General features: G+C 46.5%; 2 protein-coding genes across 11 annotated transcripts in view; one reads left to right on the top strand and one right to left on the bottom strand.

The window, feature by feature from the left end:
- The first annotated feature begins 6 nt into the window (after positions 1 to 6).
- The window catches only part of LOC136016988 (mesothelin-like), a 46686-nt gene continuing 26643 nt past the window's right edge, over positions 7 to 20049 (top strand). For 3 of the 9 annotated variants that reach the window (XM_065684817.1, XM_065684816.1, XM_065684824.1), the window contains exons 1-6: positions 7 to 2939; positions 3088 to 3232; positions 3905 to 4410; positions 13795 to 13894; positions 13967 to 14800; positions 17089 to 17190. The gene's annotated coding sequence lies outside the window, so the exon portion shown is untranslated. The other 6 variants (XM_065684820.1, XM_065684818.1, XM_065684819.1 and 3 more) reach the window with 6 other exon arrangements.
- On the bottom strand, positions 1091 to 14746 carry CIAO3 (cytosolic iron-sulfur assembly component 3). 2 transcript variants are annotated; one of them, XM_065684828.1, is made up of 11 exons: positions 14637 to 14746; positions 12705 to 12800; positions 11041 to 11184; positions 10709 to 10841; positions 10210 to 10344; positions 9762 to 9880; positions 8660 to 8789; positions 8344 to 8416; positions 5097 to 5231; positions 3850 to 4007; positions 1091 to 2925 (listed from the first exon to the last, which is right to left on the bottom strand). In XM_065684828.1, exons 1-11 carry the CDS (start codon positions 14700 to 14702, stop codon positions 2687 to 2689), a joined length of 1428 nt encoding a protein of 475 aa, XP_065540900.1. In that variant the 5' UTR covers positions 14703 to 14746; the 3' UTR covers positions 1091 to 2686. The 2 variants fall into 2 exon arrangements, with proteins under 2 accessions (XP_065540900.1, XP_065540901.1); XM_065684829.1 differs by lacking the exon at positions 14637 to 14746 and adding an exon at positions 12976 to 13579.

The raw sequence follows: 20049 nt of genomic DNA, 5'->3' as shown, positions 1-20049 counted from the left end.
CTTCAGGTTGTGCAGAACCTACTGTGTTTTGGGTTTTTAAGTGTGAGTGATGTGCAGAGCTTGGTTTTATGCAGGTGGTGGGAGGTGCATTATAAAGTAGTTTTATTTTTGGGGTGGAAATAGAAGGGCTTGATGGCAGCTCTGTAAGTAACTGTGAAGTTCCCCCTGAAGGGCCTGGGCTACTCTGGGTTCTTCTCTACCTCCACGTGCAGCATGTGACTGTCTTGGTGCTGCTGCTCTTACCCTTGTGCACAGCTCCAGAGAACGTAGAGGAGCTGCTCCCACCATCCTTTCCCCTATCTTGTTGTTTTAAACAGTGCCAATTATAAACTATATTGCTTCTAACACTGGAATAGAGTTGACTTCAGGATCTTTCATGTGTGGATTGCATCAGTTCCCACTACTGCCAGGTTTGTGGCCATTTCCTTCCCTTGCTAGAAGCTAAGCTAAGGTTTTTGGTTGCCTTTTATTAAGTTATAATGTTAGAATTCATCCTGTTGCACAAGCTGCCTCAGTTACCATGTTTAAATGTAATTGGACAGTTTGCAGATGTTACCTGCATGTTCATTACGAGGTTCATGTACAGTAGGAGCAGGATGAACCCTGTGTGCTCAGGGAGGCCTCCTGGACTAGCCCCAGCTCTGTTCATGTTGGCATCAGCAGCTCAAGAACAAGTTCCATGTTCTTAAGAGCTTGGAGCAGCTGTAGAGCTGACTTGGCTTGTTTCAAGTGGAGAACCTGATGGCTTTAGCAATGTGCTGGTAACTGGAAAAGAGACTCATGTAGAGCCCCAGTTGTTTCATCTCCAGCTTATTTAGCTTTGTTTGTGCACTTCCAGCCTGATGTGCATGTTCTCAACAGAAACAGCACGCATCTCCCTTGCACTGAGGTAGAGGGTTGGTGGTCTCAGGACTTCTGGACTGACCCTGTGTCAGCAGTGGTCCCTCCTATGGATGAACTGCCTGCTTTAGTGTAACACTGTGTTTTAAAGCTATGCATGGGAAAGGGTGCACTAAAAGCACTGAAATGAGGGTGGGCAGGGGGAGGTTCTCGCCTTAGGAGCACTGTGAATTCACTCACTGATCAGCAGCACCTGAAAAATGTACAGCTTTAATTAAAAAACAGTATCAAAAATGACTTTTACACTCTTGGCTTTACTTGAAACAGAGAGGAGGAGCTTGGAGGAGGACACAGACTGTGCTGCAGTGAGATGCAGGTCAAGGGCTGGCAGCTTTGCTCTGACAACCTGAGCTCAAGGTCTGCAGTAATGGTGGGAGGATCCTTGCCCAGTGTTCAGCCTGAGCTAGATCCAGGCACCAGCTCCCTCTGGTTGCATTTACTCTGAAGGAACAAAGCAACGGGGCAGGTTTTGCCCACTTTACTCCCTGCAGAGTCCTTCCTCACAGAGCGGGAACTGGAAATACTGAAGTGATTCAGCAATGTGGTTCTTCAGTTCATGGTCACTTTGCAGTTACAGCAGTCACCAGGAGAGATCCCGCATCTACCAGCATCCCCTTGAGTTCAGGTACAGTTGTGAATCCTCCTGCACAAACTTCCCCTCCACACACACACTGGAGCTCCAATAGGCATTCACATTAAATAGACCAAAACCAGTTCGTAATTCAGTTGTTTTTCTGTGCACAGCTCTGAAAACACCCCCACATATAAATACAGTGAGACAGGCACACGTCACCTCCAGCAACAACAGCCCAAAGCTGTTTCACATCCATCTGTCTTCTGGCAAAGCATCACAACACACTGCATTAAACCAGATGTGCTTTACTAACCTCTTGGATTGCTCTGGTAAACTACTTGAAATGATTACATCTTACAGGCACCTTCTAGTTAACTTTTGTGCAGTAACACCTTTCAGAGACACCAAGGGCTTTGTCCCTCCTTGGCAAGCAAGCTGGCAATTCTTGAAACACTGAAAATACTGTTTTCTCTGACTTTAATCATGTTATCCATCAGTAACTGCTGTCAAGGATGGGATAGATGTGCCAATCCTGTGACTCCCTCCACTGTGTATTTAGGGAGAGAAAGAGAGATGTAATTACCCACAGCTATAGACAACTGTTATAATTAGAGGGAATAAAGTCACTCTTAGCTTTCTCTTCAACATTCAATTCACGTTTCAGCAGGCAAAAAGCAGCCCCAGAGATGCTGCTGCTCTTGGGATGCTGGTCCCACCCCCTGTGACAGGGCAAAGAAACCACACTGCCTCAGGGCAGTGAAAAGTTAAAGCAGAACCTGAGGTCTAATGAGACCATTCCTAACTCACTGAGGGTGTCCCGGCAGAGAAAGCCACAAAAGTGAGTGCTGTGAACACACAGCAAGGCCTGGAGGAGTAATTGTGTCATGGAGCACAAAGCTCACCTCGGTGAGGCTACAGCCCACTGCGAGCCAGCTCCTTCAGTACCTTAAATCACCAGTTCTGGGAGGAACAGGGCTCTAAAGAGAGTGCATAGAGCCCAGGCTGCCTAATGCATAAAAGCCAGTGTTTGGGTTTTATTTACACCAGTTCAATAATTATAAAGCTGTAGCTATTAAATTGCCTGTCTATACACACATTGCCTCCTCATCCCTCATGAGTCAGAAATTGCACAGAACTTTAGCTCTCTTTTGAGCATCTTAAACATAATTGGGTCAAAAAGGCACCGAGAGTCTGTATCTGGGCTTCCCAGCGTCACCATTTGATGTTAAATCCAGTGCTTGCCTTCTCCACGGCATGGTATTCTGTGTGTAAAGCCTTCACAGCCTTTTCCGACTCTACACCACCCAGCCACTGCTCATAGAGCTCACGGACAGTCCGGTTCTCCTCTGGAACTGCAGTTTGAACAGACTCATACAACCTCTCAACCTGCTGCAGCTGGTCCTTGCTGGAGTCACCATCAAGTTTGATCTGACCACCTCCATTTAAACAGCCTGTGTGCAACGAGGTAAGAAAACAGCACTGAGGTTAGAAAGCACTTCAGCTTCATCAGACATACCCAAACCACAACTACAGTTCATGTACTCTGCACCTGCGAACAGCTACATAAAGAGAACATGGTGATAGTTGTGGTTTACTCCTCTGTTACCTAACAGCAGCAGAGCTGCAGCTCTAGAGGGGAGATCCCCAGCCTGGTGTGCCCCAGTGCCAATTCAGACTGCAGAGAGCTGGGACACGGGGATGCCAGCAGGTCCTGGCTCTCATCTTGTGCCTCCAGAGAAAGGCCAGGACACATTCCAGGTGAGAACAGCCTTGGGGTCTCAACTGAAGGTAAGAAACACGCCTGGGATACGTTCTGGGTTTGCTGTTGGGGTGAAGTTTGACTACACAGCATTTGGCTGCACCAAGAGGTGTCCTGGTGCTGAGAAGCCTTTTGGGCTGGGGCTGTGCAGACCCCCAAGGAGATCTGCTGACAGATGCAAAGAGGAGGGCTTTCACAAGGTGGAAAAGGGAATAAAACAGGTAGCAAGAGACTCTTCAGCAGCCATAGCAAATGTTCTCTAAAAGCATTAACAGTCGATTTTGTGCAATTTTAGAGGAAGAATTTCCTCATGTACCAAAGGGCTCAGAAAACCAGAAGGGCTTCCTTAAAAGCACTATGTAAATTTAGTGCACTGGAATTTAATCATCATTCCTTAAATCCTGAAGAATGGATTTCCTGCTTCTAGGCAGGAACACATACACACAAATAGCACTGAAACACTGATGCTGTGACTGTCACGTCTCCAGAGCTTGGTGGCTTTGCCACAACATCCAGGCTGTGAGAAGCTGCCTGTTGGTGTCATGGTTTGGGTATAGCTCCATAGAGCTGCTCACATTTGTGAGCTGAGGCAGTGCAATCCCAGTGTGGTCATTACCTGAGGGACAGGCCATGACTTCCACGTAGTGGTAAGGTGATTTCCCTCGTTTCAGCTTCTGCACCAAGTTCTGGATGTTTCGAAACCCATACGCCAGTGCAAACTGCAGCAGGACTGCTCCATCCTTCTCCAGTGTCACCTCCTGGAAGTCCTTGTTTCTGAGGAACAAGAGCAGAGAAAACATCTTATCCCAATTAACTTCTATTTTAAACTTCAAAGAGCCCTGTGCTAAGCCAGGTCTTGCTCAAGAAAGCTGTCCTAGTTCTTTCCCACCCAAAGAAAAGAGATGAAGGAACCATCTGACAGATCCTTTTCAGCCTGGTTGGAGGACCCACCACCTGAGCTGGCTTTGCTGAGGAACACCTGGGTTGAATAAATCCTTAAAAGCTGAGAAAATGGAGCCTGAACAAGGGCTTCATTGTGACAGAGTTTTACAGCCGGCTTCAGCCAACTTAGAGGAAGCTTTTAAATAGGAGTGGGTCATAAAACAAGGAAGCAAACCATTCCTAAAGGCTTCCAGACTCCTAAGGTTGGTGGCAATACCTCCTCCTGATAAAAAGAGTGAGTAATTTGATTTTTATCATGTATTTCATAGTGAGCCTCAGGGGGACTGCTTCTTCTGCTTCCTCGTCCTGAGAATCTTAAACTTGAATATTACTAATCAAGGATGTAATTCATAACAAATGGTACTTTAGTGTTGTAGCTGGTGTGTTGTAGCTGGTGTAGTAGTGTTGTAGGTGGTGCAGTGTTGTAGCTGGTGTAGTAGCGCTGTAGCTGGTACAAGGAATCTCAGCTGACTGACCCTCCATGCCCAAACTCGAGGGATTTGTTTTCTGCCTTACCACAACACAGTTAAAAGAGCCCCAAAGCCCTGACGCGAGCTCTTCTGTTCTGTGACAGTGAGATTAGCAACTACTTCATTGGCCTGGCTGCAGGTGCAGCAGCCCAGATCCATGGGACCTCTGTCTTCTAAATGACTCCCAAAGTTGCTGCAACTTGATAGTGGGAAAATCCATCAGGCCAAAGTCAAGCCTGTAGGTGGTGCAGGGGCTGAACTCTCCAAGGGAAAGCCTGCGTGAGCACTGCCTGATTTATTGCCCAGCAACTGTGGGAGTGAGAAGCCAATTCCCATGCCTTGGAGTAAAATCTTTAACATTGCAAAGAAAGTTTCAGCCCATCAGCAAGATAAGAGCATGAACAGAATTCCAACGAAAATAGTGCTTTCTGTAAGGCTTTAAGCTTCTTACTTTAAAGGTTTGTACTGAACTGTATCCACTTGAATTCCAAAGAGCTCCTTGGCTGCATATTTGTATATGTGCTCCAAGTAGCCACCAGAACCACCTCCAGAGTGGCTTGTGAGCTCCTCTTCTGCAGTGCTGAATCTGCAGGGAGGAAGAAAGAAACAGTTTTAGGGAACTCTGTGATAAGCCAGAACAACCAGCACAAATGCAAAGGTCCAGGGGACTCAAAAGCAACAGAAACTCTTTTTATGCTCCTAGCTTTTCCTTTTCTCTTGGGAACTCACTAGTTATAGCTTTAGAGGCCAGCAGCTTTAACTCTGTGCTGCCTGCATCCTCTGGTCCAGCTCAGTGGAAATACCATCACATGCCACAACCAGGCATGATCCTGCCGACTTAATCTTTGTGTACCAAGAGTATGTTTGGGAATGTTGAAGTTATAAGGGCAATGTGTAGTTTGTTAGCTTCCTTTTTAATACCTCTACAAACATCCTGGATTTGGGAGAGAAAGACTAAAGCTATGGTGGTGTGGGTCTTTGCAATCCATGCTTCTTTTGGAGAACACAACCTGGAAGAAGTCTTGGCTCAGTCATCTCCTCAGTGCTAAAGCTTTCCTGCAATACCAACAAAAGCAGAGTTCACGATTGAAAGCTCTAGCTCTGTGTTGTGTTCTTTGAAACCAGCTACTTCAGATGTGGTTGCTGGGACCTGAGATATTGCTGCTGGGAGATATCGGTGCTACGACCACAAGCACAGAGAGACAAACCCCATGTTGTTGTGGTTCATGTGCTTAGAGTCAGGTAAGAAAGATGAACAAAGCTAATGATGGCTGTCCTCAGCAGGATCCTGGTTCAAGTTCAGCACAGTTGTGTTTAACCCCAGTTCTGTCATTCTAGTTCTGCACAAGTAATTCCCTCTCCCTGACATGCCAAAACACAACCAACCACTCACAGGTCAAGATAATGTTTCTTGAGAATATCTCACCAGATGGAAGCCACAACAATAGCTTTTGTTAGGAGAGAATAACAAGATGATGGATCTGCTCACAAGCACTCCTCAGGCATTGACACTTGCATTCTCCTACGAACAGCTGCAGAAGGGAAAACACTTGAACTCAGGCCAAAGAGTTTCAAGTCGAATGGAAGATGTTGCCTCTCCCAGATAACATCTTTGCTTTGGCAGAGCTGCAGAAGGCAACACTTGAGCCTGCAATCGCCCCCTGAACCTATTTTTAATGTGATGTTGTTTACAGGAACTGAGCTTCATTAACAGCATGTTTCAGTGTGTCTGGCCTCACGTACCGCTGCTCTCTTAAACTGAGCCTGCCAGTGAAGCCTCAGCGCTGGCCTGGAGCAAACAGTTACAGCAGCGAAAGTCCCAAGATTTCTGGCACTTGGGTTCATTCTTGCTGCCAAATGTAATAACCTCTTAATGGGCTTTTCCACGTGCTGGGGGATAAAGCAGAACAAGAGCCATTGGAGTGCTCCAAGTCCTGAGGAATACGTGCTGTTTGTAAGCAGTCAATTTACCCAGTGTGTTAAAGCTCCAAAAGGTGATAGAGGCGCTTTATCACTGCTCGCATGAGGCCTGGTGCTCACAATGTCCTCCTAAGAACCTGGCCAGAGATGCTTATCAAGTCATTAGACATTCAGTTCTATGTTATAACTGACACTTCCATAATGTCATTTCCTAAGGGAACCCAAACACTTCAGAACCTTCTTTCCTTCTCCATTTTCTGTTGGTGCGGTAACAACAGAGCAGGTACAACAGAAGTACTTGTTTACATGGGCAAGGTTTGAAGTTGCACCTCTGGGACTCGACCATACAGGCATTTATTATAGCTGAGGACACTTCTTTTTTCATGTGAAAGTTACCTGTGCATGTTGTTAGAGAAAGACAATGCAGGAAAAAGTGTGTATAAGTAGATCTGAGCTAGTATATGCATTAGGTGAAACCTACACCATTGATACACTGCAGTGAAGCAGAAGGAAACTGAGGCTCTGTGCAGGCACATTGTCGTAAATCTTTGTAAGTGTTCCTTAGACGAAAGGGACTGGATGGCAGTAGGGTCTCTACCTCACATTCTCCTCTTTGCAGAAGCACAGGACTGACCACTGTAACAACTTCATCTAGGAAATAGGCCTCATGTACGGACACTTCCCTTCACAGCTCAGTCAACAGCCATGTGCTGATCAGGCAGCTCCCAAGCAAAGGCTGCCAATGGCACTTGGTTGTACTGGAAAGACTTGAGGCCTATTTAGGAAGAAGCCACATTTCAAATCAAGAGTGTCCCATCTGCAAGGGGTGCAGTTGAAAACAGATTAAATCCTGATCTAAGCATGTGCTGGATGCTGCATATCTGGGGGATCAGAAACTCTTGAAGGTTTTGAACCATAGACTTATCTTTCATAATGCCTAAAGTTTGCCAAACATGCAGCCTGTTTATTCACGTGCAAAGTCCTATGAAGATATGTCTTTTACACTGAAGAATGCTTTGGTTTAGTGTTAGTGCAGAAACAGCACTGCACATCAGCTGAGAGGAGTAAAATGGGATCTTAATATTTCCACCATCACTTAGATCTCTGTGCAGTTGTCACTTCACCAGATGTTACTCTTCAGTTCAAGCAACCAAAGTCTCATCTGGTTTGCACATGTCTTAGATTGTTGCTTTTTTTTTTTTCACAAGACTCCTGGAGATGAGCTGAGACACCTGAGTATTTCTAACTTATGCTTTAACTGTAGAATACAGTAGCTCTGATAACATGCAACAGAGCCGAGCAAACTGAGCACAGGGCAGTAACAGGCTTTGTTTTAGCAAACTTTTTAGCACTGATGGAGATTCTTTCACTTCTCAAAGGCTGCAGGTGGGTTTTTGCAGCATTCCACCAGCTACACTGTGAGTAACAGCAATGGGTAAATGACTGTCCCAGTTTGTACTTTTCTCCACAATCATTTTGCCATTATAGTCTTACTGAGCTCAACCTAGCAGCTCTGCTGGTTTACAGTGACAGCTGCTGATCCTTGGGCTACTAAAATCTAGAACAAATAGCTACAGATTTTCCAAAAACTCATCATACTCTGTAGATTAAGTATTTCAGTGCACAACTGTCTGGATTCAATTAACACAGGGAAACAAAGTGGATGCAAACACATGCAGCTTGTGTTGAACAGCAGGGGAAAGGGGAACTCTGCTGAGTAACTCTAGAAATGGTGGGTGAAAACATGACTGAAGATGCAACTAAGATTTTGTTCTTACATGGTATCCAAAGGAGCAGGATCTACATCTGACAGAGAGACTCCTTCTTGTTCCAACAGCTTGAGCACTTCTCCTAAAGCAGAACCACAGACATAAAGAGTTCTTATTTTCAGGATAAAGAAAACCAAAATCCACAGATCAGGACACAAGGTTTCATCTACAATTTCTGCCAGGACACGATTTGCATTATCAAACGTAATTATACAGCAATTCCATACACTACATCCTCTCTGAGAGACAAAGGGCTATTAAAACTAGCAAAAGCCTTGCTCTGAGGCTTCCATACATTAGCTGGACTGCCTTTGGCTCTGCCTACCTGTGGTGATTACACAGTCCACATCACGAGTTTGGTACTCTTGGTTGAAAAAGTCTGGCCTCGAAGCCTCTAGCTTTTTGTCATAACAGGGCATCACTGTTACATGGTATATCTGGTCAGGTGTTAAGCGCTGGAAGAAAGACAAAGCTGTGCAGCTGGATTGGCCAACATCAAATCAAGCTCTTGAGGGAGATGTTTTCCTGGTAGAAATGAGAATGATGTTTTCCCCCCACCTCCTTTTGCTAATGCAGATGATCTAAAGTCAGTCAGTGAAGTGAATTCCTAATTATGCACTTATAGAATATGCTGCTTCTGGGCTACTAAACCCCAGCCCCTGCATCAGCAACTAAGAAATGATCAGGAGTCAAAAAAACACTCCTGACCGTCCAAGAAATAAGCATAGGCTGAGGAAACAAAGTCACTGACTCCAGGCCATTGTTTCAGTATCTTGTGCCAAATACTCTTAGTAGCTGCCAACTTCTGCAGCAAGCATGCAGATGTCAGCATTTACTTAATGCAAGTGTTAAATCACTGCTCATTAATGGACAATAGGTCGTACAATCAGAACTGGTGCTTAGGTTTCTTACTGGACAAATCTAGGCTGTTATAGCATAGCTCCAGTCTTTAAGTATCAGATTTACATCTGGAAAGATTCCAAAGGTTAAAGACTCAGAACAGAACTAAGTCAAACTGCAACAGAACATTAAGTTGGGAACAAGCAAATCACTTTCAGGCAAGACATGATCTGCACGTAAGCACTGACTGAAGTTTTGCCTTGCTGAGTAACTTCAGATAAATTACTCTAAACATGAAAATACCACATGTAGCCAAGATGAGAGCACAGAGACACTGAAAAATAAGCCCCTCAAGCCTTCCCAAGTGACACACAAAGTATTAAGTAGTCCATGCAGTATGTGCTCAGTGTTACTGCCCTAGTTGCTAACTTCTCATTAGATAAAATAGAAAGATGTTGCCTTTGTTGGTTTATGCACAGGAATTTTTACCTTAAATGCATAACATGTAGCAAAATACAAAATAGCAGCTTAAAGCCTTCAGTTTTAGCTGTTTGCCATGAAGCACAGTGCACGCTCCAGAGCCTTACCTGCTGCTCTGCAAAATAGCCCTTGATCAAGGAGCCCATGACCTGCTGCGGGGACTTGGTGGTACTGATATAAGGAATGATGAAGCTGCCATGGGTTTTCTCTGCATAGCAGATCCAACCTGGTAAGAGTGTAATTAGCAAACTAAATTAGAACAGAACAAGCAGCCCTTCACCCTCCCCTCAATCCTAGGCTTAATAACCATTAATAACCATTTTCAGCCTGGCTTCAGCACAAAAAGCAAAGGAAGTATCACACAAGATCCAATTTACACATCATTAGGTATCTGTATGGATCACTGCTATTACACTGAGATCTCTGTGTATTGTGAAGAGAGTAATCCTCTAAGTACCTCTATCCACTTACAGTTTTCTGACCAGCTTTGGGGGTTTCTGTTCTGTACTATTTATGTGCCATTGTATTATCTCCATACGTAATTCAGTGTCATACCTGGACACGCAGAAGCAAGCATTGGCAAAGCCTTTCTGTCTTCTGATTGTTTTCGAAAGCGTTTCACAAACTCCCGTTGGCTCTCCAATAGGCTGAAGTTTCTTGAGAAGGTTGTATCAAAAACATAGTGCACACCTACAGAGTACAGCATCTGGGTTAGAATTCCCAGGGAAGAGACAGCAAAACCCTCCAGTCAAACCAGACTCAAACCACACATCTTATTTACAGGTACCAACCCCTGCAGTCACGAGTGATCCTCTTTCCCTAACACAATTAGATGAGCAAAAGTGGCAGGAGGACTCCAAATCTAAAATGCAAAGTTCCTTCCTTCCACCACTCCAATTTTATCATGTGAGTGTAGCGGTAGACAGTTCTCATTTTAGCTAATGCCAATTAATGAAGCATTGTGAGTCCATGGGAGGTTATATTACATCAAACTTGTGTGCTCCTTGTGATGCTTAACCCCTCTGTGATTAACAGCACACACCACCACACTTGCCTAAACTCTTCAAGAAGGCAGTCAGCTTCTTTGCTGTTTCCAGGATGCCCATTTTACACCTTGCAGCCAGTGAAGCTCTGGACTGGGGTGAAACAGAAACCACCACCAACTTCTGTTCACTGGGAGTGGCAGTCTGAAAAATCCAACAAACAACACTGTTCAGACAATATTAGTAAGGTACGTGCAGAACCCTCATCGCATGACAACATCAGATACTTAACTCTGAAGTCAGTAAGGTCCCTTCCAAACCCATGTTCTTACAACAGTGGAAGAAGCACAACAGCCACTGAGAATGTCCTCATGATATTCATTTGCCAAGACTTGTCACCCACCTTGTTGAAAGCCAGCATTTTGTAGAGCTCTTCGTGGCTCTGCTGAGTGATCAGAACACTCTCTGCTGATGTGATGCAGCCACTACAAGCTAAACAGTCGTTGAGGGTAATTTTAGCCTTTTCCAGTTTCTGTGCTCCTCCATCCTGTAAAGAAACAGATCAGAGTCAGTTGTGATCACAGGCAGAATAAGGTACAGCTTTCCCACCTTTACTATATTTAGTAGAAAGATGTTGCCTTTTTATGCTCTCAGCTCATCACTGAAAAAGTTTCTTTTAGTAAGATGAGGAGGGTAACAAATACCTTTGAAGTTTCCTGCTTGAATAGGATTATTTGGCAACAGGAAAATTCTAGCAAGACCAAGACCGTAACTTCCATCAAATGCAAACAGTTGCTTAGGCCACAACTATTTGTGCTACATGGTGGGTTAACACTGCTCCAAAATGCTGGAATTCTACGATCCCAGAGGCAAAGAGGGTTTATCTTGCTGGGGTTTTCAACTTGTGGGTGGCTGAAGATTGCAGTCACTGTTTTAACCATGAGACTATAGACCACAGAGATCTTAACTAAGCCTTTAAGCACCCACCTCCAGCGTGCATTGGATATTTCCCTGGTGAAAGCATGCCAGCTTTGCCACCTCTATCAGATACTGCTCATAGTGCTCCTAGAATGGTTTGGGTTAGAAAGCACCTAAGATCATTCAGTTTCAACCCCCAGCTGAATACACTGGCGCTGTTTCTTCACAGAACCCTTAATTTCACTCCTGGTGCATCGATCATGTAACCAAACTGCAGCTCACTAACACTGTTTCATTGATACTGAGTGTTCTGCAGTCTTTCTGTGTGCAAAACTCAGGCACTGATGGGAAAAGTGTCACAGCAAATCCCAGTGTGTGGCTTGCCACTGGTAGGAAGTATTTTTCATAGTATTTGACCTGAATAAGTCAGCTTTCCCATGAGAGTCTCCTCTTAAATGTCATTTCTCAATATAGGCAGAAACAGCCCAAGCAATTAGATAGCACTAAATTAAAACTAAAATAAGAAACGCAGGACTCTTTGGAAGCGCTGTATCCCCCTTTTCTAGATGACAAGGTCATCATCTGCCTGAAGTTAAATGTACCATTTCGAGATGAATTCCCAGCTTGGTTAACTAAGAAATGCTGACCTGTTCTGGATAAATAGGAAAATCATCCTGCAAAACTTGGCATTAATTTTGGAATCTTATGAATTGTGCAGGCTATTGAACAAATAATTTGAACTATTATGACAAAATCAGAGCACAATCTAAGGTTATTTAATTGAACCTCTCTTTGACATAATGCAATAAGAAAAGAGATTGTCACAAATAACCTAGGAATTGCTAATACTTAAGTACTGATGGCAAAATAGACTTGGCTTATCTGTTTTGACACTGAAAGTCATTACTAATCAAAGCCAGTGTTTCAGACCATAAAAGACTGATACAATTGAATTATTGCTTATAAAACCAGGTAACTAAAAGCTGGACTTTGGAAAATGGGTATGAGAATGCTGACGGCAATAGTGACACTTTTCTAACATCCTGCTCCTCTCTGAGGCATTAAATAGTTGCAGACTATTCAAATTCTCAACAATACACTCAGGTTTTCTGGCTTTTTTATACAACATGGAAGAAAAATCACACTGACCTGATTGATTTGAAAATAGCTTCCATCTGCCTCAATCCTGATCTTGGCTGCTGCTTTCCCAAGCTTTTTCTCCACTTTTACAGGTTTGATACATTCCTGAAAGAGAAATAAAGACTTAAAGTGAGAACATGAGCAGCAACGAGGTAGATTTACTAGATCACAAAACTAGTTCTATAGCGAATGCTGCCGCTTCTTACTGTCCCTTAAGCTGTGCTGGATTTTGCAGCATCTACAATCATGGAGGCAAAATGTAAAAGCCAAAACTTCTTACCCCTTTCTTACAGAAGGAACACTTTTCCAGCATCATACCAAAAGCAGAGGACACTTTGCTGTTCTTTCTGAAGAACACAGCGGTGTTTTAGGGAGCCTTGAAAGGAACAGAGGCTTCTCTGAAGCCTCCTCTCTCCAGCCTTACAGATGCACTCTTCATTGCAAGTTTTAAGCGATGGAGGCGTGGCCACTACAGTCAACATGTGCCTTGTGCCAATGAAGGCTCATTTAATGTGGAAAGGGCTCTGACGACCTCAGATGGACTCCCTCCAGTGTTCTGTATTGTTCTGTGATGAAGTCTCAGGGGTGTTTTTTGCATTTGGTGTGATTTTTATTGTTTAGGCACCTTATGACTCCTTGTCCTGTAGCTGGGATCCCCTTTGCCTTTTACCATCCTTGCTCTGCCAGCATCCTCAGGTTTCCCCTCCATAATTAATCCTGCTTTACTACATACTATTTATTATATATATATTTACTTTACCAAGTCACTGTGATGCTTCAGTGATGCTCACTGAATACAATCTCTACCTGAATACAGTCTCTACTTGAAACAGAAAGCAGGTTGCTTTCTGTGGGTGAAGCTCACTGAATACAATCTCTGCTTGACACAGAAAGCAGGTTGCATTACGTATGTGAAAGACTTCACTAGGAAACCCAAGTACTGCAAGGAGTTAATGGAGTTTGCTCTGCCCCATTCCACAGATTCATTTCAGAGTGGTTTTACTGTTGTCAGCCAATGTGTGTATGGTGGGGGGCTTGGAACCACATGATCTTAAGGTCCTTTCCAACCCATTCTGTGATTACTCTTGTACTTTGCTAGTGCTTGAAGACCCCAAGAGGAATAACCTTGACCCGTCCTTGCTGCTCACTCCCTTCTCTCTGCCACCCACTCCAGTACACTGGCATGAGCGTCTATGTGGGTAAGTGTGCACAGAAACTCATTTACGGTTAATGGGTTTTTTTGGGTCTTAGATTAACATTTATCAGGGCAGTTTCCACATCAGGGTGGGAATGACTGACCAGCTGCTGCACCAAGATCTCTCTCTTCTGCTACTTAGAGGTTTGCACCCACCAGCATCACTGCCCTCTCTATTCCCTGCACATGGAGGAGACAACGAGGTATCTCCGTGCTTCTCCCCTTTTATTCAGAATAGAACCGAATCATGGAATCAATGAGGTTGGAAAAGCCCTTTAAGCTCACCCAGTCCAACCCTTTCCCTAGCAATGCCAAAGCCACCCCTAACCCATGGCACTGAGGCCTCGTCTCCACGGTGTGTGAGCACTTGCAGGGACGGTGCCTGCAGCCCTGCCCTGGGCAGCCTGTTCCAATGCTGAGCACCCTCTGGGGCAGGAATTGCTCCTCAGCTCCACCTAAACCTGCCCTGGTGCAGCTTGAGGCCGGTTCCTCTTGTCCCATCCCTTGTTCCTCGGGAGCAGAGCCCAGCCCCTCCCGGCTCCATCCTCCTGTCAGGCAGCTGCAGGGAGCAACCAGGTCCCCCCATAGCAGGCGGCTGCTGTCACCCTCCTCCCTCCGCGCCATGTTCCCGTGCCCCCCCAGGCGGCGCTGGCCAGGCCCCCCCCGCGACTCCCGAAGGGGGGGTTTGCGCGGCCGGGCCGTGTCCTGGCCCCGCTCCCCGCCCCGCAGCCCCGTCCCGCACCCACCTGCGAGGGCCCGATGTAATCGTCCAGGTCGGTGAGCTGCAGCACGCCGCTGAACGGCGACGCCATCGCGCCGGGCGCGGCGAGAAGGGCCCTGCCACACTGCCGTAAAAGGAGGAACGCCGCGCTGTCGTAGAAGGAGGGATGCCACGCTGCCGGAAAGCACGGTGAGGCGGGAGGGCGCAATGGCGGGTGTGGTGCTGAGGCGGGCCGGCTCGGCTGACAGGGCAGGGTGTCCCTCAAGCAGGGTGTCTGCAGCGCGTTTGCTGACTCACAGGCTGCAGTGAAAGGTGTGTCAGGCTGAGGTAAGACACAGGCACTGCAGAGAGGGAGGTGTCATGGTCCGTTGCCTTGTAATCACTGTGAGGTTTCTTCCTCAGTTCTGTCTTGGGCCGCATCAAAGGAGCGGGAGCAGCAGGGCGAGGGAGGGGATTGCCCACAGAGGTGGTGGATGCCCCATCCCTGGAGACATCCACGGCTGGATGTGGTTCTGGGCAAGCTGAGCTAGGTGAAGGTGTCCCTTCCCATTGCAAGATGTTAAACTAGATGAGCCTGGAAGGTCCCTTCCAACCCACGCTGTTCTATGGGTCTGTAATTCATGTCGCAGAGTGAGTCCTCAAAGCTCTTGAGCCTGTGGAGGTGGCCTGGGTACCTGTCACCCTTCTTGGGACTGTTCTGCCGCCGGGGTGGCCGCAGGTGGGGCTGCTGCTCACACACAGCGTGAGGGTTTGAAGCTGTGTCTGCTCCCTGCACAGTTTGTGCTCACGTGAATGCACGGTGTTTTGTGTGTTAGAGGGTCAGAGTGTGAGAAATTACTTGTTCTTTGAAGGAAACCATTTCACTTCCATGAGAAACAGTGGAGAAAGCAGTGAACAGGTTTGCAAGGCTGCCGGTGAGGCTGCGGTGCTGCCTGTTTGAGAACTTGGCATCTCGATTGCAGACCCTGCCTGGACGTTTCCCAGTGTTGGTGTTGCAGGGAAAGCCTTGCAAAGTTGGGCTCTTGAAGAATCCAACTTAATACACGTTAACAAGAGCTGTATTTCACAAATAATACCTTGGTGCTGTTTGTAGAAGTGCCCTGAGGTACCAGATGGGAAAGGCTCAGTGCAGGTTGCCGTCAATAACCAGAGCTGCTTGGCCTTTCCAGGTGTAGCTGCAGGCAGAGTGCACAGGGAAACTGGGGTGCTCCTGAAAGCACTGCTGGGTTTTGTCCTTGTAGCCTCAAAACCTCTGGTTAGGGTGAAAGGATGGGGCTCCAGACAACACCTTCACCAACAAATGCACCAGGCTGCAGGATTCTATGTGAGTTTAGCATCAGTTCCAACTCTAGATGATTGTGAAGAAGTGATGAGCTCTGAAGAACAAACACGCTTGTTGATTGCAGTGTTGTGGAGCTTCCTCTGGGCTAGAATACCTTCTCATTAGGGGGAGGTTAGAATCGTACTAACCGGAGGGGGAAAGCATAGTAAAAAGTGTGGGTTTTCATATATGTTATTGCTCTTCTGGTTACAGGAGGTGCTGATATAAATATTAAGGCATCTCATCAGCTCTGAATCCACAGAGGTTGTCCACAGAGACAATGATCTGGTCAGGGGTCTGGAATAACTGTCCTACTTCCTGATAGCTTTCCCATAAACCCATTTGGAAACGCTTTACTAGTGGAGTAGAATCCCGAGGGAAGGAGCAAAAGTCATCTGTGAAGTTGGTTACAATTGGGTTGTGTGAAGCAGTGGGGGACATGCCCTTTGCAATCTGCATTCTAAACAAGCACAAGGGTGTCAATGCCAGGGAGAACTTGATGTTCACTCCCAAGCCCCTTTCACTCAGTCACTTGGGTGGTGTGTATCTACTACTTCAAGGTGAAACCCTGAAGTAGGTCCCAGCAAGCCTTTCAGGCTCTGAACACTTAGTTCCTACACAGGAGAAATAGTAACTCGAGAATTAGGTAGGTTCATACACAGTTGTGTGGAGTTGCTCATTGAGTAGTTACATAGTAGAGACTTTGAAGCTGTACAGTAATGGATGGGTCCTGTTAGCAAAGTGCAGGTGGGGTTGTGCAAGAGCCTGGCACTGCTCTGTGCAGAGATGGTGAAGTCTTCAAGGCAGGGCTCCAGTGCTCAGTTTTGCTATGTGTTACGTCCATTTCTTCTGGATTAAGGCTTGAGAATGTGTTAAGTGACCATGATGGGGGAGTTGCTCTGAATTTCCCAAGATTTATGTCAATCCGGTTCCTCATTCCTCTTTGGATGTTACAGGCAATCCCTAGAAGGTAAAAAAACCCCAAAACCCTACAGGTCTAGTTATAAGGCAGTGTTAGAAACTGAGACAACCTCTGTCCCTTCAGGGCAGGCATGGTGACATTAATAAAAGGCACAGAAGACACCATATTTTAAATTATTTAATGATTTAAGAGATATCAGAGCCAGTTCTAACTCTCGGTTATATCCCCATGCAGTGCAAGTAGGACCCACAGAGAGGTCCAGATCCAAGGAGACCTTAAATCAAGTCTGGAGCTGCTCTGTTCCTGCTCAGCTCCAGCCACATGGACAGAATGAAGGTAGGAACCCATGACTTGATACTTTGCCTGATCAATGACTACGATGCAAAGGTGACTGCAGCATAAAACACTTGCAAAGCTTGGCGGTATGGGCACAGGATGCTGAGGGACAGCAGCTCCACCACTGTCCTGTTGACATGGGGGAGCAGAATGCACAGTCTCCGCAGCCACATAGCTGTGTCTCCCAGGGCCGTGTCAGTAACGCGTGGAAGATGATCTCAGCTGCCATCGCAAGCATCCTTTCTTGAACTTCAGTGCTTCCAGGAAAGCAGAGCTCGGAGGGAGGAAGGAATTGCAGCAGGTGATGAGCAGAGCTGTTAGAAAGCCTTGATGAAGCTTAGCAGAAAAAGTGGTGAAGGAATAATTGGCAAAATGACCCCATTTTTTCCTCTTTGCTGCTCTCCTCCCCTTCCTTCCTCTCCTGCTGAACAATAACAGTTGGAAATATGACCTGACTGTGTCCTTGCTGGGGAGTTGACCTTGGCAATTCACTTTTTCTTTTGTCAGCAGAGTTGGACAGCAAAGCAAAGCAGGTGCTTGAATTTCCTTTCCCTTCCACTCCCACTGTGAGAGCAGGCAGCAGAGTGCTCACATTGAGGGGTGAGGCTGGGGCACGCTCAGGCTCCTCAGCTTGGCTTTTGTTAACTCATAGGAACAGCAGGACCAGGACAAGCAGCAGAGTCCCTCATACGCAAATGTTTTAATGGATGTTAACAGTTTTAGGTGCCTGGCTTAGAACCTTGCATAAGGCATTAGACTAGCACAGATCAGCAGTAGAGAAGCCCTTGCTGTTTACAGCCTGGCTCTGGCTTGGAGTGGTGGATGTGCTTCCCAAATTGCTCCGAGGAGGAACATTTTACACTGGTCTGTGTACCCAGGTTAAGGTAAACTGAGGGCTGGAGTGAAATGAAGGTCATAGTGGAGCAGGAGGAACTCTTCTGGCTCATCTTCCAGATATACTTTATATCTGGCCGTGGACATCCCAGAGTTGGAAGTCTGAAGGTTCACCTGTGACTGACTTCAATAATAGCTGTTCTCTGCTGGTAGGCAGGACATTTGTGAGCATGTTCTCAGCAGACCATGTGTAATTTCATATCTCCTCTTCCTGTGTCTTATCAGCCACTGCTGTTTGGATCTTGTCATTGAAGTTCTTGTCTTCCTAAGGAATTTATATTCTCCTGATAAGATGGTTATCCCAGTGTCCCTGCCTGTGGCAGGGGGTTGGAACTGGATGAGCTTTAAGGTCCTTTCCAACCCAAACCAGTCTGATTCTGTATTTCTATCTGATAGACAGAAAAACCCAAACAGAAATGACTTAACGCTTGTCATGAGCATTTTCCTGTAGAGTTTCCGCGAGAGCAGACGCTGTTGTATGAAATCCTCCTGCTCAGTTGCAGCAGCTCCTTCCCCAGGTGAATGGCTTAGCAGAGACCTCCAGTGGCAGTGGGAGGGATTCCCACGAGAGAGCCGGAGAGTGTCCAGGGCTTCTGGTGCCCTCTGGTGCTCGGACGTTTCCTTGTGGCAGCCTGGTCCCAGGGGCGCGCTGGCTGCTCTGATGGGTGTCCTGAGCCCGCAGACCAAGGAAGGTGCTGTGGGCTCTGCACAGCTCTGGTGGCTTGGGGCAGTGACCCTACAGGTACCTGCAGGGCTGAGAGGTTGCAGGAGGGAGGAACCAGAACTGACCCTGCAGTGCTTTTCTTACCTTCCCCAGTTCTCTCTACAGCTCTGACCTTGCCATGTGCTTCTTAACACACTGCTTAATGTCCTATATTTCTCCTGTCCTGGGAAATCAGGACACAGCCAGGCAAATTGCCTGTGTATGGCTCCATGTGCTGTGGTGGATGTGATGTTCAGCAAGGTTCAGTGATTGACCTGCTTGGTATGTGTTTACTTGTCATCACATGTAGCAGGAAGGGGTTAATCCTTCCTTATCTTATCCTGCAGAGTAGGAAGGGGCAGGACCAGCTGAAGTCAACCCCTTGCAGGTGCTTGGCATAGCAAGATGCTCAGTGGTGTGGGGAGAAGGTACTTATAGTATCAGACCTTTGGCTGATTGAGGCTCAGGGAGAGTGGGAGAAGGGCTTTAGTCATGCTAGAAACTGGGTTATGCTTCCCAGTTCATGAACTGCATCTCTGACTTTCCTAATCTGGGCTCTTGCCTTTCCCCCACTTCTTCCTAAGGGCTGTGTGTAACCTGTCACCCTATAGATGACAATGTGCACACATGTGTGTATATAAATATATATATAGAGGGGAGGGCAGGTCAGACTGCTCTGCTGCATCGCAAGGTGTCAGCCTTGCTGTAAGGAGAAGCGACTGCGAACACACACAGTGTCTTAGCAAGTGGCTGACTCATACACAATACCATGTTTCTGAGGCTCTAAAATAGAGGCAGAGCTTTGTGCTTGAGAATAAGGAGTACCTGACAATTATAGCTGTATTTTGCTGCACTTCAGTGCGTGGTATAGGTGGCCAAATGCTGGTTATATTCACAACAGAGCCAAAAGGAGCAGGGACATTGCTGGGTGCCCACAGCACCTTGCTCTTTCTTGCCTGGCCCTCTGAAAGGTGTGTGCTTTGGGAGGGCCCACTCAGCCAGAGGACATGGGAGCTGTGAGAACATGGTGCAGCAGCTGATACCAGTAGTGCTGCTCCTGGAGTGCCAAGTACTTCTAATGCTGTGAGCACCATGGTACAGCCTGAACTGATGGCTGAGGTCGGTGTTGTGACAGCCTGGTTCTTCCTGAGCAGCCTTTTAAGGCTGGGCTGGGTTTCTGGGAGCATGTGTGAGCTCTGGGCCTCCTCCTGCTTGAAACTGGTCTTCCAGTAATGTGACATTTAAACTGGTTGTGCTTCTTA

This window comes from Lathamus discolor, chromosome 6, assembly GCF_037157495.1.
Source record: "Lathamus discolor isolate bLatDis1 chromosome 6, bLatDis1.hap1, whole genome shotgun sequence".
Lineage (NCBI taxonomy): Eukaryota > Metazoa > Chordata > Aves > Psittaciformes > Psittacidae > Lathamus > Lathamus discolor.
Note: the sequence above shows the minus strand (reverse complement) of the source record. Positions and strands in the feature narration are given on the sequence as shown.

What these genes read in the sequence shown, in the direction of transcription:
- CIAO3 (XM_065684828.1), bottom strand. Translation starts at nt 14,702, where the DNA reads ATGGCGTCGCCGTTCAGCGGCGTGCTGCAGCTCACCGACCTGGACGAT. An exon ending in GCTATTTTCAAATCAATCAG is followed by an intron (nt 11,185 to 12,704) that starts GTCAGTGTGATT and finishes GTTTCTTTACAG; the next exon opens with GATGGAGGAGCACAGAAACT. An exon ending in GGACTGTGTAATCACCACAG is followed by an intron (nt 8,417 to 8,659) that starts GTAGGCAGAGCC and finishes GTTCTGCTTTAG; the next exon opens with GAGAAGTGCTCAAGCTGTTG.